Raw genomic sequence first — 18113 nt, 5'->3', positions numbered from 1 at the left:
GGCTATAAGAAGAACCAACATGGGCTGGTTAGGGCCGGACGCTCTGCAGTTTACTGATGGTGGATGGACAAGGTTCGGTAGATGCCGTTGATCAGTGGTGGGGGGCAGACGGCAGTAATGTATGGAGAGCGCCATCTTCTAGACCTCATCCTGTTGTCCTCCAATCATCAGGCACGATCAGCGCAAACACCAGACCCCGGACCGAAGGGGTTATTGTAAATCCTGGACCCTCCAATCACTGAACACAGTAATGGGGGGAGGGGATATCTCAGCATTCCCAGGCAGAAGTTTTAGCCCCCTCCCCCCATCACAAGCAGCACACAAGAGACACATAGTCAAGATCATATTTATTACAAAAACTTCGGCGGTTCGGAGTCCACCGGGCCAGGAACGGTTTATAACTTAGAAGGCGCTGCATAGTGGGAACTGCTGAATGTAGAAAACACTAGATGTGGGAGAAGAGGGGAGCGATGGCGTCTCTCACTGCTGTAAGACAAGAGGACAAGGGTCAGACCATGGGACCACCGGTGAGGAATCCAAAATACCCCCCCACACACTCTGAATGGTTAGATCAGCCCTAAAGGATGAGGTATTAGGACACTCCTCGGACCTCCCGAAATGGCCGACCTTAGTGGGATGCACAAGATAATCCAATGTGTACGGCTACCTTCATCCAGGTCAGTACAGAGGGTGCACTTACTTTTGCCTTGTTCTGCACAGGTAGGTAGAGTTTGAACTCTGCAGGAAGCTCATCTTCAGAATACAGACGATCTGAGAAATAAACTCTTCGAATTCTGCAGTTTGCGTGAATCTAAAACAAGAGGTCACCGTGAGCTGTACGAGACTGTGGATGGGTGAGGAAGGGGCACGGAGTGGCAGGGGGTAGGCGAGGGCGGGGCACTAAGTGGAGGTGGGGATGAGGACAGGGCACTGATTAGTAGGGGGGGATGAGGACGGAGCACCGAGTGGCGAGGTCGGGGCAGGAACGGCTGAGAAGGGCAGTGGGCAAGCATATTATGGTTATGGTCTCCAAGTGAGTGGAGGGGTTTACAATCAAACCTGTACTCGGAGGGTCTCAATGTAGTTTGTTCCGTACGCCCGGCGGGTGAAGTCTGAGAGGTTAAACTGAATCTGGTTCCAGCCATCATCTAGTCTCATGGGCATGGTGCAGATAAAGGGCTTCACCCGTGTGGTGCTCTGGTAGTTACTGGCCCGAAACCTCCGCCGAACATTCTTATCATCTAGAACCTGAAAAGAGCAAGAGAAGCCGCGACATCCGAGTCACCGATCTGCAGAAGACGACGTCACCCAAGTCACCCTGACCGATCTGCAGAAGACGACGTCACCCTGACCGATCTCCAAAAGAGGAAGACGCCTGAGTCACCTTGACGGAGCTCCAGAAGAGGAAAACACCCGAGTCACCCTGACCGATCTCCAGAAGAGGAAGATGCCAGAGTCACCAACTGATCTCCAGAAGAAGATGTCAGCCGAGTCACCCTGACCGATCTCCAGAAGAGGACGACACCTAAGTCACCCTGACCGATTTCCAGAAAAGGACGGCACTCGAGTCACCCTGACTGATCTCGAGAAGAGGACAGCGCCCAAGTCACCCTGACCGATCTCCAGAAGGGGATGGCGCCCAAGTCACCCTGACCGATCTCCAGAAAGGGATGGTGCCCAAGTCACCCTGCCCAATCTCTAGGAGGAGGCAAGTCCACCCCTTACATCACCCTCCCCCATACGTGACAACCTGCAGTGGGAGGAGACAAGTCCAGCTCTTCCATCACCCTACACAGGGCAGACACGGAGACAGGACACTCACCTGCACTTCAAACGTAAAGTATTTCTTGAGGTTCTTGATGATCATGACCAGGAAGGGCAGTTTTATGCCCAGGGTTTTCTTGGGGTCGGCTGGGCACGTTATATATGTGGTGCTGCAACGGAGAATATCACAGTTTATAATACACATCTGGGGGTGCAATGTCCGACCACTGACCACCTCCCTCGCTGTGCCCACTCACCTGACATTGGTTCCCTCCACCTCCAGCACCAGGGACTGGATGTCATTGTCTGTTATCCTCTTGATGTGACCGTTCCGCACCTGCAGAGATGAGATGAGGAGTTACAGTCCACAGGGGAGGGTCTGATGAGTGGCCTGGACACGCCCCTGCGTAGCACCATGTGAGTCCTATGTTATTTTATGACCACACTATGCTCTGAGTGTGACACGCTCACACTGCCATGTACAATACCCTATAGGAGTACAGCCAGTATACACGTCAGATGATGTATGTCTGCCATGTAACCATATCATCCCCACTAACAAAACACAATGGTAACCCCCCTCCATCAAATCTACAAGGGACCCCCAAATATAGAGAGACAGCGCACAATACATACAAGACAATAACATCAGGACAGAAAGCAAAACTATATGGAGTCAGGGTTAGTCACCTATATATACTGGGAAGATATAGCAGATATATAAGGGAGACATATATTACATACAGGGGGTGCAGCAGATATCTAGGGTATAAGTATGTAGAATGTAAGCTCTTATGCCCGGCCCTCTCTCCCATTGTATGATGGTTATTGTAATGTCTCCTATAGACTGTTTATGAGTCCTCTGATTTGTAAAGTGTTACAGAATATGTGGCAGCTATATAAATAAAGTTATTATTAGAGATGAGCAAGTAGTATTCGACTGAATATCTCACCGCCATAGGAATGCATTTAAGCGGCCAAACACCAATGGGTTAAGCGCATCGAATATTCAATGTGCTTAACCCCTTGGTGTTCGGCCGCTTACATGGATGCCTATGGCGGTGAGGAATTCGATCGAATACTACTCGCTCATCTCTAGTTATTATTATTATTATATACAGGGGAACACAGCAGATATATAGACAGTGGCGTAACTACCACCATAGCAGCAAGGCAGCTGCCACAGGGCCCGGGACATTAGGGGCCCAGTGACAGCCGCTACTGCTGCATTTTTTGTTTGCTTTTTTTTTTTTTTTTTTTTTTAATATAATACCGATCCTGGCTGGTGACACCAGGGCCCCACAAACACTATCATTATACTCGGGGGTCTTTGCAGACCCCCCGAGTATAATGATCGGAGGCCCAGGAGAGGTAAGAAACAAAAAAAACCACTGTTACTGTCCTCTCCCCGATCCTGCCAGGCCTCCTGTCTAGTTGTCTGACGTCACATGAACCCGGCCTGCGTCCCTGGTAATGTGACGTCCAGCGTCATTGAACAAAGATGGCAGCGGAGGCCGACAGCATGTAAGTATATATATATATTTTTTTTTATATATATATATATATATATATATATATATATATATATATATATATATATATATATATATACACAGCACATATATATAGGGGGCACATACATTACATACAGGGGAGTACAGCGCATATATATAGGGGGCACATACATTACATACAGGGGAGTACAGCACATATATATAGGGGGCACATACATTACATACAGGAGAGTACAGCACATATATATATATATATAGGGGGAACATACATTACATACAGAGGAGTACAGCACATATATATATAGGGGGCATATACATTACATACAGGAGAGTACAGCACGTATATACAGGGGGCACATACATTACATACAGGGGAGTACAGCACATATATATAGGGGGCACATACATTACATACAGGAGAGTACAGCACATATATATATAGGGGGCACATACATTACATACAGGAGAGTACAGCACGTATATACAGGGGGCACATACATTACATACAGGGGAGTACAGCACATATATATAGGGGGCACATACATTACATACAGGAGAGTACAGCACATATATATATAGGGGGCACATACATTACATACAGGAGAGTACAGCACGTATATACAGGGGGCACATACATTACATACAGGGGAGTACAGCACATATATATAGGGGGCACATACATTACATACAGGAGAGTACAGCACATATATATATATAGGGGGCACATACATTACATACAGGAGAGTACAGCACGTATATACAGGGGGCACATACATTACATACAGGGGAGTACAGCACATATATATAGGGGGCACATACATTACATACAGGAGAGTACAGCGCATATATATAGGGGGCACATACATTACATACAGGGGAGTACAGCACATATATATATAGGGGGCACATACATTACATACAGGAGAGTACAGCGCATATATATAGGGGGCACATACATTACATACAGGGGAGTACAGCACATATATATAGGGGACACATACATTACATACAGGAGAGTACAGCACATATATATATAGGGGGCACATACATTACAAACAGGGGAGTACAGCACATATATATAGGGGGCACATACATTACATACAGGAGAGTACAGCACATATATATATATAGGGGGCACATACATTACATACAGGGGAGTACAGCACATATATATATAGGGGGCACATACATTACATACAGGAGAGTACAGCACGTATATACAGGGGGCACATACATTACATACAGGGGAGTACAGCACATATATATAGGGGGCACATACATTACATACAGGGGGTATACAGCACGTATATATAGGGGGCACATACATTACATACAGGAGAGTACAGCGCATATATATATATATAGGGGGCACATACATTACATACAGGGGGGTACAGCACATATATATATAGGGGGCACATACATTACATACAGGGGAGTACAGCACATATATATATAGGGGGCACATACATTACATACAGGGGGGTACAGCACATATATATATAGGGGGCACATACATTACATACAGGGGGTATACAGCACGTATATATAGGGGGCACATACATTACATACAGGGGGTACAGCACATATATATATATATATATATATATATATATATATATATAGGGGGCACATACATTACATACAGGGGGTATACAGCACACATATATATATATATATATATATATATATATATATATATATAGGGGGCACATACATTACATACAGGGGGTATACAGCACATATATATATAGGGGGCACATACATTACATACAGGAGAGTACAGCACATATATATATAGGGGGCACATACATTACATACAGGAGAGTACAGCACGTATATACAGGGGGCACATACATTACATACAGGGGAGTACAGCACATATATATAGGGGGCACATACATTACATACAGGAAAGTACAGCACATATATATATATAGGGGGCACATACATTACATACAGGGGAGTACAGCACATATATATATAGGGGGCACATACATTACATACAGGAGAGTACAGCACGTATATACAGGGGGCACATACATTACATACAGGGGAGTACAGCACATATATATAGGGGGCACATACATTACATACAGGAGAGTACAGCACATATATATATATATAGGGGGCACATACATGACATACAGGGGAGTACAGCACATATATATAGGGGGCACATACATTACATACAGGAGAGTACAGCACATATATACATATAGGGGGCACATACATTACATACAGGGGAGTACAGCACATATATATATAGGGGGCACATACATTACATACAGGGGAGTACAGCACATATATATATAGGGGGCACATACATTACATACAGGAGAGTACAGCACGTATATACAGGGGGCACATACATTACATACAGGGGAGTACAGCACATATATATAGGGGACACATACATTACATACAGGAGAGTACAGCACATATATATATATAGGGGGCACATACATTACATACAGGGGAGTACAGCACATATATATATAGGGGGCACATACATTACATACAGGAGAGTACAGCACGTATATACAGGGGGCACATACATTACATACAGGGGAGTACAGCACATATATAGGGGGCACATACATTACATACAGGAGAGTACAGCGCATATATATAGGGGGCACATACATTACATACAGGGGAGTACAGCACATATATATAGGGGGCACATACATTACATACAGGAGAGTACAGCACATATATATAGGGGACACATACATTACATACAGGGGGGTACAGCACATATATATATATATAGGGGGCACATACATTACATACAGGGCGTATACAGCACGTATATATATAGGGGGCACATACATTACATACAGGAGAGTACAGCGCATATATATATATATATAGGGGGCACATACATTACATACAGGAGAGTACAGCACGTATATACAGGGGGCACATACATTACATACAGGGGAGTACAGCACATATATATAGGGGGCACAAACATTACATACAGGAGTACAGCACATATATACAGGGGGCACAAACATTACATACAGGAGAGTACAGCACATATATACAGGGGGCACATACATTAAATACAGGGGGGTACAGCACATATATATAGGGGGCACATACATTACATACAGGGGAGTACAGCACATATATATAGGGGGCACATACATTACATACAGGGGAGTACAGCACATATATATAGGGGGCACATACATTACATACAGGGGAGTACAGCACATATATATATGGGGCACATACATTACATACAGGGGGGTACAGCACATATATATATATAGGGGGCACATACATTACATACAGGGGAGTACAGCACATATATATATAGGGGGCACATACATTACATACAGGGGTATACAGCACGTATATATAGCGGGCACATACATTACGTACAGGAGAGTACAGCGCATATATATATATACGGGGCACATACATTACATACAGGGGGGTACAGCACATATATATAGGGGGCACATACATTACATACAGGGGAGTACAGCACATATATATATATAGGGGGCACATACATTACATACAGGGGGGTACAGCACATATATATAGGGGGCACATACATTACATACAGGGGAGTACAGCACATATATATATAGGGGGCACATACATTACATACAGGGGGTACAGCACGTATATATAGGGGGCACATACATTACATACAGGGGGGTACAGCACATATATATAGGGGGCACATACATTACATACAGGGGAGTACAGCACATATATATATAGGGGGCACATACATTACATACAGGGGTATACAGCACGTATATATAGGGGGCACATACATTACGTACAGGAGAGTACAGCGCATATATATATATATATATATATATATATATAGGGGGCACATACATTACATACAGGGGGGTACAGCACATATATATAGGGGGCACAATTATTACATACAGGGGAGTACAGCACATATATATATAGGAGGCACATACATTACATACAGGGGGGTACAGCACATATATATAGGGGGCACATACATTACATACAGGGGAGTACAGCACATATATATATAGGGGGCACATACATTACATACAGGGGGGTACAGCACATATATATATATATAGGGGGCACATACATTACATACAGGAGAGTACAGCACGTATATATATAGGGGCACATACATTACATACAGGGGGTATACAGCACGTATATATAGGGGGCACATACATTACATACAGGGGGGTACAGCACATATATATAGGGGGCACATACATTACATACAGGGGTATACAGCACATATATATATATAGGGGGCACATACATTACATACAGGGGGTATACAGCACATATATATATAGGGGGCACATACATTACATACAGGGGGTATACAGCATATATATATATATATATATATATATATATATATATATATATATATATATAGGGGACACATACATTACATACAGCACATATATATATATATATATAGGGGGCACATACATTACATACAGGGGAGTACAGCACATATATATAGGGGGCACATACATTACATACAGGGGAGTACAGCACATATATATATAGGGGGCACATACATTACATACAGGAGAGTACAGCACATATATATATAGGGGGCACATACATTACATACAGGGGAGTACAGCACATATATATAGGGGGCACATACATTACATACAGGGGAGTACAGCACATATATATATAGGGGGCACATACATTACATACAGGGGGGTACAGCACATATATATAGGGGGCACATACATTACATACAGGAGAGTACAGCACATATATATAGGGGGCACATACATTACATACAGGAGAGTACAGCACATATATATAGGGGGCACATACATTACATACAGGGGAGTACAGCACATATATATATAGGGGGCACATACATTACATACAGGAGAGTACAGCACATATATATATAGGGGGCACATACATTACATACAGGGGAGTTCAGCACATATATATAGGGGGCACATACATTACATACAGGGGAGTACAGCACATATATATATAGGGGGCACATACATTACATACAGGGGTATACAGCACGTATATATAGGGGGCACATACATTACGTACAGGAGAGTACAGCGCATATATATATATAGGGGGCACATACATTACATACAGGGGGGTACAGCACATATATATAGGGGGCACATACATTACATACAGGGGAGTACAGCACATATATATATAGGGGGCACATACATTACATACAGGGGGGTACAGCACATATATATAGGGGGCACATACATTACATACAGGAGAGTACAGCACATATATATAGGGGGCACATACATTACATACAGGAGAGTACAGCACATATATATAGGGGGCACATACATTACATACAGGGGAGTACAGCGCATATATATATAGGGGGCACATACATTACGTACAGGAGAGTACAGCGCATATATATATATAGGGGGCACATACATTACATACAGGGGGGTACAGCACATATATATAGGGGGCACATACATTACATACAGGGGAGTACAGCACATATATATATAGGGGGCACATACATTACATACAGGGGGGTACAGCACGTATATACAGGGGGCACATACATTACATACAGGAGAGTACAGCACATATATATAGGGGGCACATACATTACATACAGGAGAGTACAGCACATATATATATAGGGGGCACATACATTACATACAGGGGGGTACAGCACGTATATATAGGGGGCACATACATTACATACAGGAGAGTACAGCACATATATATAGGGGGCACATACATTACATACAGGAGAGTACAGCGCATATATATATATAGGGGGCACATACATTACATACAGGGGGGTACAGCACATATATATAGGGGGCACATACATTACATACAGGGGAGTACAGCACATATATATATAGGGGGCACATACATTACATACAGGGGGGTACAGCACGTATATATAGGGGGCACATACATTACATACAGGAGAGTACAGCGCATATATATATATAGGGGGCACATACATTACATACAGGGGGGTACAGCACATATATATAGGGGGCACATACATTACATACAGGAGAGTACAGCACATATATATAGGGGGCACATACATTACATACAGGGGAGTACAGCACATATATATATATATATATAGGGGGCACATACATTACATACAGGGGAGTACAGCACATATATATATAGGGGGCATATACATTACATACAGGAGAGTACAGCACATATATATAGGGGGCACATACATTACATACAGGGGAGTACAGCACATATATATATAGGGGGCACATACATTACATACAGGGGGGTACAGCACGTATATATAGGGGGCACATACATTACATACAGGGGAGTACAGCACATATATATAGGGGGCACATACATTACATACAGGGGAGTACAGCACATATATATATATATAGGGGGGGGTCACACACAGGTCTCCCTACTGTACACACCTTCTTGTCCCATATCTGGAGCGGTTTGCTGCCGATGCTGTACAGGATGGATAAGAAGCCTGACTGGAAAGTGTTCTTGAACATGGTGTCCGGTGCCCGCGCCTCTCTCTCGCTCTCGCTCTTTCTCTTTCTCTCTCTCTCTCCGCAGCAGCAGCAGCCCCGTTGCTATAACACGTCACTAGGCCGCGGTTGCCGGGGTGACGCCTCCTCCCGCCCCGACGTCGTCTTGACATCAGGCCCCGCCCCCCGCTTCTGTTTATAAGTACACAGTTCCGTCTCCTGGAGACCCGCCTGAGGCGCACCGGAAAAGGCGGGGCCAGGAGAAGGTGCTGCCGCCATATTTACTGAGGTAAAGTGCTGCGCTGTACATCCTGCTGGGCGCCATCTTACATCCTGGCAGCCTATAGCCATACAGAGCGCAGGGCCCCAGGCTCTATGAATGGAAATGTTTTAGCGGGAAGTCCATGGACTGGTGTGGGCCGTGTTCACATAAGATGCAGAGAGTAGACGAGAGGCCGCACATTGTGACAGGAGGTGTCTGATGGCAGCGAAAGTGACCAATGGTGGCCGATCACTGCCGATAACTGGCCTGTAATAAACCGGCTCCTAGGGAGGGAATCCAGCGCATCAACTCATCTGGCGGCCGTGGTGGATTCCCCCAGAGATGTCTGTGACCCTCCGATGCCGGACCGTGATGCGTCAGTTCTGTTACTATGTCAGCCGTGATCTAGTGTAGCCGTATAACCAGTGAGGCTCCGGAGTGCGATATATGTGACCCTTATATGTCATATAGGGAGGTGAACAAGACTGCACGTGTATGGTATAGAGAGTCTGCATAAGTCTGTACGGACCGCACATGTACAGTAAGGAGAGTCTACGTAAGACTGTATTGACCGCACGTGTATCGTATGGAGAGTCTACATAAGACTGTACGTACCGCACGTGTATGGTATGGAGAGTCTACATAAGACTGTACGTACCGCACGTGTATGGTATGGAGAGTCTACATAAGACTGTACGGACCGCACGTGTATGGTATGGAGAGTCTACATAAGACTGTACGGACCGCACGTGTATGGTATGGAGAATCTACGTAAGACTGTACGGACTGCACGTGTATGGTATGGAGAGTCTATGTAAGACTGTAGGGACCTCACGTGTATCGTAAGGAGAGTCTACATAAGACTGTACGTACCGCACGTGTATGGTATGGAGAGTCTACCTAAGACTGTACAGACCGCACGTGTATGGTATGGAGAGTCTACATAAGACTGTACGGACCGCACGTGTATGGTATGGAGAATCTACGTAAGACTGTACGGACTGCACGTGTATGGTATGGAGAGTCTATGTAAGACTGTACGGACCTCACGTGTATCATAAGGAGAGTCTACATAAGACTGTACGGACTGCATGTGTATGGTATGGAGAGCCTAAGTAAGACTGAACGGACCGTACGTGTATGGTATGGAGAGTCTATGTAAGACTGTACGGACCGCACGTGTACAGTATGGAGAGTCTACGTAAGACTGTACCGACCGCACGTGTATCGTAAGGAGAGTCTACATAAGACTGTACGGACTGCACGTGTACGGTATGGAGAGTCTACGTAAGACTGTACGGACCGCACTTGTATCATATGGAGAGTCTACTTAAGACTGTACGGACCGCACTTGTATCATATGGAGAGTCTACGTAAGACTGTACCGACCGCACGTGTATGGTATGGAGAGTCTACATAAGACTGTACGGACCTCACGTGTATGGTATGGAGAATCTACGTAAGACTGTACGGACTGCACGTGTATGGTATGGAGAGTCTATGTAAGACTGTACGGACCTCACGTGTATCATAAGGAGAGTCTACATAAGACTGTACGGACCGCACGTGTATGGTATGGAGAGCCTACCTATGACTGAACGTACCGCACTTGTATCATATGGAGAGTCTACGTAAGACTGTACCGACCGCACGTGTATCGTAAGGAGAGTCTACGTAAGACTGTACGGACCGCACGTGTATCGTAAGGAGAGTCTACATAAGACTGTACGGACCGCACGTGTATGGTATGGAGAGCCTACGTACGACTGAACGGACCGCACTTGTATCATATGGAGAGTCTACGTAAGACTGTACCGACCACACGTGTATCGTAAGGAGAGTCTACGTAAGACTGTACGGACCGCACGTGTATCGTATGGAGAGTCTACCTAAGACTGTACGGACTGCACGTGTACGGTATGGAGAGTCTATATAAGACTGTACGGACCGCACTTGTATCATATGGAGAGTCTACATAAGACTGTACGGACTGCACGTGTACGGTATGGAGAGTCTACGTAAGACTGTACTGACCGCACTTGTATCATATGGAGAGTCTATATAAGACTGTACGGACCGCACGTGTATGGTATGGAGAGTCTACCTAAGACTGTACGGACCGCACGTGTATGGTATGGAGAGTCTACATAAGACTGTACAGACCGCACGTGTATGGTATGGAGAATCTACGTAAGACTGTACGGACTGCACGTGTATGGTATGGAGAGTCTATGTAAGACTGTACGGACCTCACGTGTATCGTGAGGAGAGTCTACATAAGACTGTACGGACTGCATGTGTATGGTATGGAGAGCCTACGTAAGACTGAACGGACCGCACGTGTATGGTATGGAGAGTCTACGTAAGACTGTATGGACCGCACTTGTATCATATGGAGAGTCTTCGTAAGACTGTACGGACCGCACTTGTATCATATGGAGAGACTTTGAACGACTGTACAGACCGCACTTGTATCATATGGAGAGTCTTTGTAAGACTGTACGGACCGCACGTGTACAGTAAGGAGAGTCTTCATAAGACTGTACGGACCGCACTTGTATCATCTGGAGAGTCTTCGTAAGACTGTACGGACCGCACTTGTATCGTATGGAGAGTCTTCGTAAGACTGTACAGACCGCACTTGTATCATATAGAGAGTCTTCGTAAGACTGTACGGACCGCATGTGTACAGTATGGAGAGTCTACATAAGACTGTACCGACCGCACGTGTATCGTAAGGAGAGTCTACGTAAGACTGTACGGACCGCACGTGTACAGTATAGAGAGTCTACGTAACACTGTACAGACTGCACTTGTATCAAATGGAGAGTCTACGTAAGACTGAACGGACCGCACGTGTACAGTATGGAGAGTCTACGTAACCCTGTATGGACCGCACTTGTATTATATGGAGAGTATTCGCAAGACTGTACGGACCGCACTTGTATCATATGGAGAGTCTACCTAAGACTGTACGGACCGCACGTGTATGGTATGGAGAGTCTACATAAGACTGTACGGACCTCACGTGTATGGTATGGAGAATCTACGTAAGACTGTACGGACTGCACGTGTATGGTATGGAGAGTCTATGTAAGACTGTACGGACCTCACGTGTATCGTAAGGAGAGTCTACATAAGACTGTACGGACCGCACGTGTATGGTATGGAGAGCCTACCTATGACTGAACGTACCGCACTTGTATCATATGGAGAGTCTACGTAAGACTGTACCGACCACACGTGTATCGTAAGGAGAGTCTACGTAAGACTGTACGGACCGCACGTGTATCGTATGGAGAGTCTACCTAAGACTGTACGGACTGCACGTGTACGGTATGGAGAGTCTATATAAGACTGTACGGACCGCACTTGTATCATATGGAGAGTCTACATAAGACTGTATGGACTGCACGTGTACGGTATGGAGAGTCTACGTAAGACTGTACTGACCGCACTTGTATCATATGGAGAGTCTATATAAGACTGTACGGACCGCACGTGTATGGTATGGAGAGTCTACCTAAGACTGTACGGACCGCACGTGTATGGTATGGAGAGTCTACATAAGACTGTACAGACCGCACGTGTATGGTATGGAGAATCTACGTAAGACTGTACGGACTGCACGTGTATGGTATGGAGAGTCTATGTAAGACTGTACGGACCTCACGTGTATCGTGAGGAGAGTCTACATAAGACTGTACGGACTGCATGTGTATGGTATGGAGAGCCTACGTAAGACTGAACGGACCGCACGTGTATGGTATGGAGAGTCTATGTAAGACTGTACGGACCGCACTTGTATCATATGGAGAGTCTTCTTAAGACTGTACGGACCGCACGTGTATCGTAAGGAGAGTCTACATAAGACTGTACTGACCGCACTTGTATCATATGGAGAGTCTACGTAAGACTGTACGGACCGCACTTGTATCATATGGAAAGTCTACTTAAGACTGTACCGACCGCACGTGTATCGTAAGGAGAGTCTACGTAAGACTGTACGGACCGCACGTGTACAGTATGGAGAGTCTACGTAACACTGTATGGACCACACTTGTATCATATGGAGAGTCTTCATAAGACTGTACGGACCGCACATGTATCATATGGAGAGTCTTCGTAAGACTGTACGGACCGCACTTGTATCATATGGAGAGTCTACGTAAGACTGTACGGACCGCACGTGTATGGTATGGAGAGTCTACGTAAGACTGCGGACCGCACGTGTACGGTAAGGAGAGTCTACGTAAGACTGTACAGATCGCACGTGTACGGTATGGAGAGTCTACATAAGACTGTACGGACCGCACGTGTACAGTATAGAGAGTCTACGTAACACTGTATGGACCGCACTTGTATCATATGGAGAGTCTTCGTAAGACTGTACGGACCGCACGTGTATGGTATGGAGAGTCTACGTAAGACTGTACGGACCGCACGTGTATCGTATGGAGAGACTACCTAAGACTGTACGGACCTCACGTGTATGGTATGGAGAGTCTACATAAGACTGTACGGACCTCACGTGTATCGTATGGAGAGTCTACGTAAGACTGTACCGACCGCACGTGTATCGTAAGGAGAGTCTACGTAAGACTGTACGGACCGCACGTGTATCGTATGGAGAGTCTACCTAAGACTGTACGGACTGCACGTGTACGGTATGGAGAGTCTACGTAAGACTGTACTGACCGCACGTGTATCGTATGGAGAGTCTACCTAAGACTGTACGGACTGCACGTGTACGGTATGGAGAGTCTACGTAAGACTGTACTGACCGCACTTGTATCATATGGAGAGTCTATATAAGACTGTACGGACCGCACGTGTATGGTATGGAGAGTCTACCTAAGACTGTACGGACCGCACGTGTATGGTATGGAGAGTCTACATAAGACTGTACAGACCGCACGTGTATGGTATGGAGAATCTACGTAAGACTGTACGGACTGCACGTGTATGGTATGGAGAGTCTATGTAAGACTGTACGGACCTCACGTGTATCGTAAGGAGAGTCTACATAAGACTGTACGGACTGCATGTGTATGGTATGGAGAGCCTACGTAAGACTGAATGGACCGCACGTGTATGGTATGGAGAGTCTATGTAAGACTGTACGGACCGCACTTGTATCATATGGAGAGTCTTCTTAAGACTGTACGGACCGCACGTGTATCGTAAGGAGAGTCTACATAAGACTGTACTGACCGCACTTGTATCATATGGAGAGTCTACGTAAGACTGTACGGATCGCACTTGTATCATATGGAAAGTCTACGTAAGACTGTACCGACCGCACGTGTATCGTAAGGAGAGTCTACGTAAGACTGTACGGACCGCACGTGTACAGTATGGAGAGTCTACGTAACACTGTATGGACCACACTTGTATCATATGGAGAGTCTTCATAAGACTGTACGAACCGCACTTGTATCATATGGAGAGTCTTCGTAAGACTGTACGGACCGCACATGTATGGTATGGAGAGTCTATGTAAGATTGTACGGACCGCACATGTACGGTATGGAGAGTCTACGTAAGACTGTGCGGACCGCACGTGTACGGTAAGGAGAGTCTACGTAAGACTGTACAGATCGCACGTGTACGGTATGGAGAGTCTACATAAGACTGTACGGACCGCACGTGTACAGTATAGAGAGTCTACGTAACACTGTATGGACCGCACTTGTATCATATGGAGAGTCTTCGTAAGACTGTACGGACCGCACGTGTATGGTATGGAGAGTCTACGTAAGACTGTACGGACCGCACGTGTATCGTATGGAGAGTCTACCTAAGACTGTACGGACCACACGTGTATGGTATGGAGAGTCTGTGTAAGACTGTACGGACTGCACGTGTATGTTATGGAGAGTCCACGTAAGACTTTACGGACCGCACGTTTACGGTATGGAGAGTCTACGTAAGACTGTGCGGACCGCACGTGTATGGTAAGGAGAGTCTACGCAAGACTGTACGGACCGCACGTGTACGGTATGGAGAGTCTATGTAAGATTGTACGGACCGCACATGTACGGTATGGAGAGTCTACGTAAGACTGTGCGGACCGCACGTGTACGGTAAGGAGAGTCTACGTAAGACTGTACAGATCGCACGTGTACGGTATGGAGAGTCTACATAAGACTGTACGGACCGCACCTGTATCGTATGGAGAGTCTACCTAAGACTGTACGGACCGCACGTGTATGGTATGGAGAGTCTATATAAAACTGTACAGACCGCACGTGTATGGTTTGGAGAATCTACGTAAGACTGTATGGACTGCACGTGTATGGTATGGAGATTCTACGTAAGACTGTACGGACCTCACGTGTATCATAAGGAGAGTCTACATAAGACTGTACGAACCGCACGTGTATGGTATGGAGAGTCTACGTAAGACTGTACGGACCGCACTTGTATCATATGAATAGTCTACGTAAGACTGTACCGACCGCACGTGTATCGTAAGGAGAGTCTACGTAACACTGTATGGACCGCACGTGTACAGTAAGGAGAGTCTTCGTAAGACTGTACGGACCGCACTTGTATCATCTGGAGAGTCTTCGTAAGACTGTACGGACCGCACGTGTACAGTATGGAGAGTCTACGTAACACTGTATGGACCGCACTTGTATCATATGGAGAGTCTATGTAAGACTGTACGGACTGCACTTGTATCATATGGAGAGTCTACGTAACACTGTACGGACCGCACTTGTATCATATGGAGAGTCTTCGTAAGACTGTACGGACCGCACGTGTACAGTATGGAGAGTCTACGTAACACTGTATGGACCGCACTTGTATCATATGGAGAGTCTACATAAGACTGTACCAACCGCACGTGTATCGTAAGGAGAGTCTACGTAAGATTGTACGGACCGCACGTGTACAGTATGGAGAGTCTACGTAACACTGTACAGACCGCACTTGTATCATATGGAGAGTCTACGTAAGACTGTACGGACCGCACGTGTATGGTATGGAGAGTCTACGTAACACTGTTTGGACCGCACTTGTATCATATGGAGAGTCTTCGTAAGACTGTACGGACCGCACTTGTATCATATGGAGAGTCTACGTAAGACTGTATGAACCGCACTTGTATCATATGGAGAGTCTACGTAATACTGTATGAACCGCACTTGTATCATATGGAGAGTCTATGTAAGACTGTACGGACTGTACTTGTATCATATGGAGAGTCTACGTAACACTGTACGGACCGCACTTGTATCATATGGAAAGTCTTCGTAAGACTGTACGGACCACAATTGTATGATATGGAGAGTCTACATAAGACTGTACAGACCACACTTGTATGGTATGGAGAGTCTACGTTAGACTGTATGGACCGCACGTATATCACATGGAGAGTCTACGTAAGACTTTACGGACCGCACTTGTATGGTATAGAGAGTCTACGTAAGACTTTACGGACCGCACTTGTATGGTATAGAGAGTCTACGTAAGACTGTACAGATCGCACTTGTATCATATGGAGAGTCTACGTAAGACTGTATGGACCGCACGTATATCATATGGAGAGTCTATGTAAGACTGTACGAACCGCACGTGTATGGTATGGAGAGTCTTTGTAAGACAGTACAGATCGCACTTGTATCATATGGAGAATCTACGTAAGACTGTACGGACCGCACGTGTATGGTATGGAGAGTCTTCGTAAGACTGTACGGACCGCACGTGTACAGTATGGAGAGTCTACGTAACACTGTATGAACCGCACTTGTATCATATGGAGAGTCTTCATAAGAGTGTACGGACCGCACGTGTATGGTATGGAGAGTCTACGTTAGACTGTATGGACCGCACGTATATCATATGGAGAGTCTACGTAAGACTTTACGGACCGCACTTGTATGGTATAGAGAGTCTACGTAAGACTGTACAGATCGCACTTGTATCATATGGAGAGTCTACGTAAGACTGTATGGACCGCACGTATATCATATGGAGAGTCTATGTAAGACTGTACCGACCGCACGTGTACAGTATGGAGAGTCTACGTAACACTGTATGAACCGCACTTGTATCATATGG

The 18113-nt window shown here is 45.6% G+C and overlaps 1 protein-coding gene across 1 annotated transcript; it reads right to left on the bottom strand.

The window, feature by feature from the left end:
* Nucleotides 1–339: 339 nt before the first annotated feature.
* On the bottom strand, nucleotides 340–9969 carry CFAP20 (cilia and flagella associated protein 20). The gene is made up of 6 exons (XM_075272051.1): nucleotides 9722–9969; nucleotides 2022–2101; nucleotides 1823–1934; nucleotides 1060–1248; nucleotides 701–811; nucleotides 340–486 (listed from the first exon to the last, which is right to left on the bottom strand). The coding sequence occupies exons 1-6, from the start codon at nucleotides 9803–9805 to the stop codon at nucleotides 481–483; spliced, it is 582 nt and encodes a 193-aa protein (XP_075128152.1). The 5' UTR covers nucleotides 9806–9969; the 3' UTR covers nucleotides 340–480.
* Nucleotides 9970–18113: the final 8144 nt, after the last annotated feature.

The sequence above is a fragment of the Leptodactylus fuscus genome, chromosome 4 (genome assembly GCF_031893055.1).
Source record: "Leptodactylus fuscus isolate aLepFus1 chromosome 4, aLepFus1.hap2, whole genome shotgun sequence".
Taxonomy (NCBI): domain Eukaryota; kingdom Metazoa; phylum Chordata; class Amphibia; order Anura; family Leptodactylidae; genus Leptodactylus; species Leptodactylus fuscus.
This window is presented reverse-complemented; position numbering and strand designations above follow the sequence as displayed.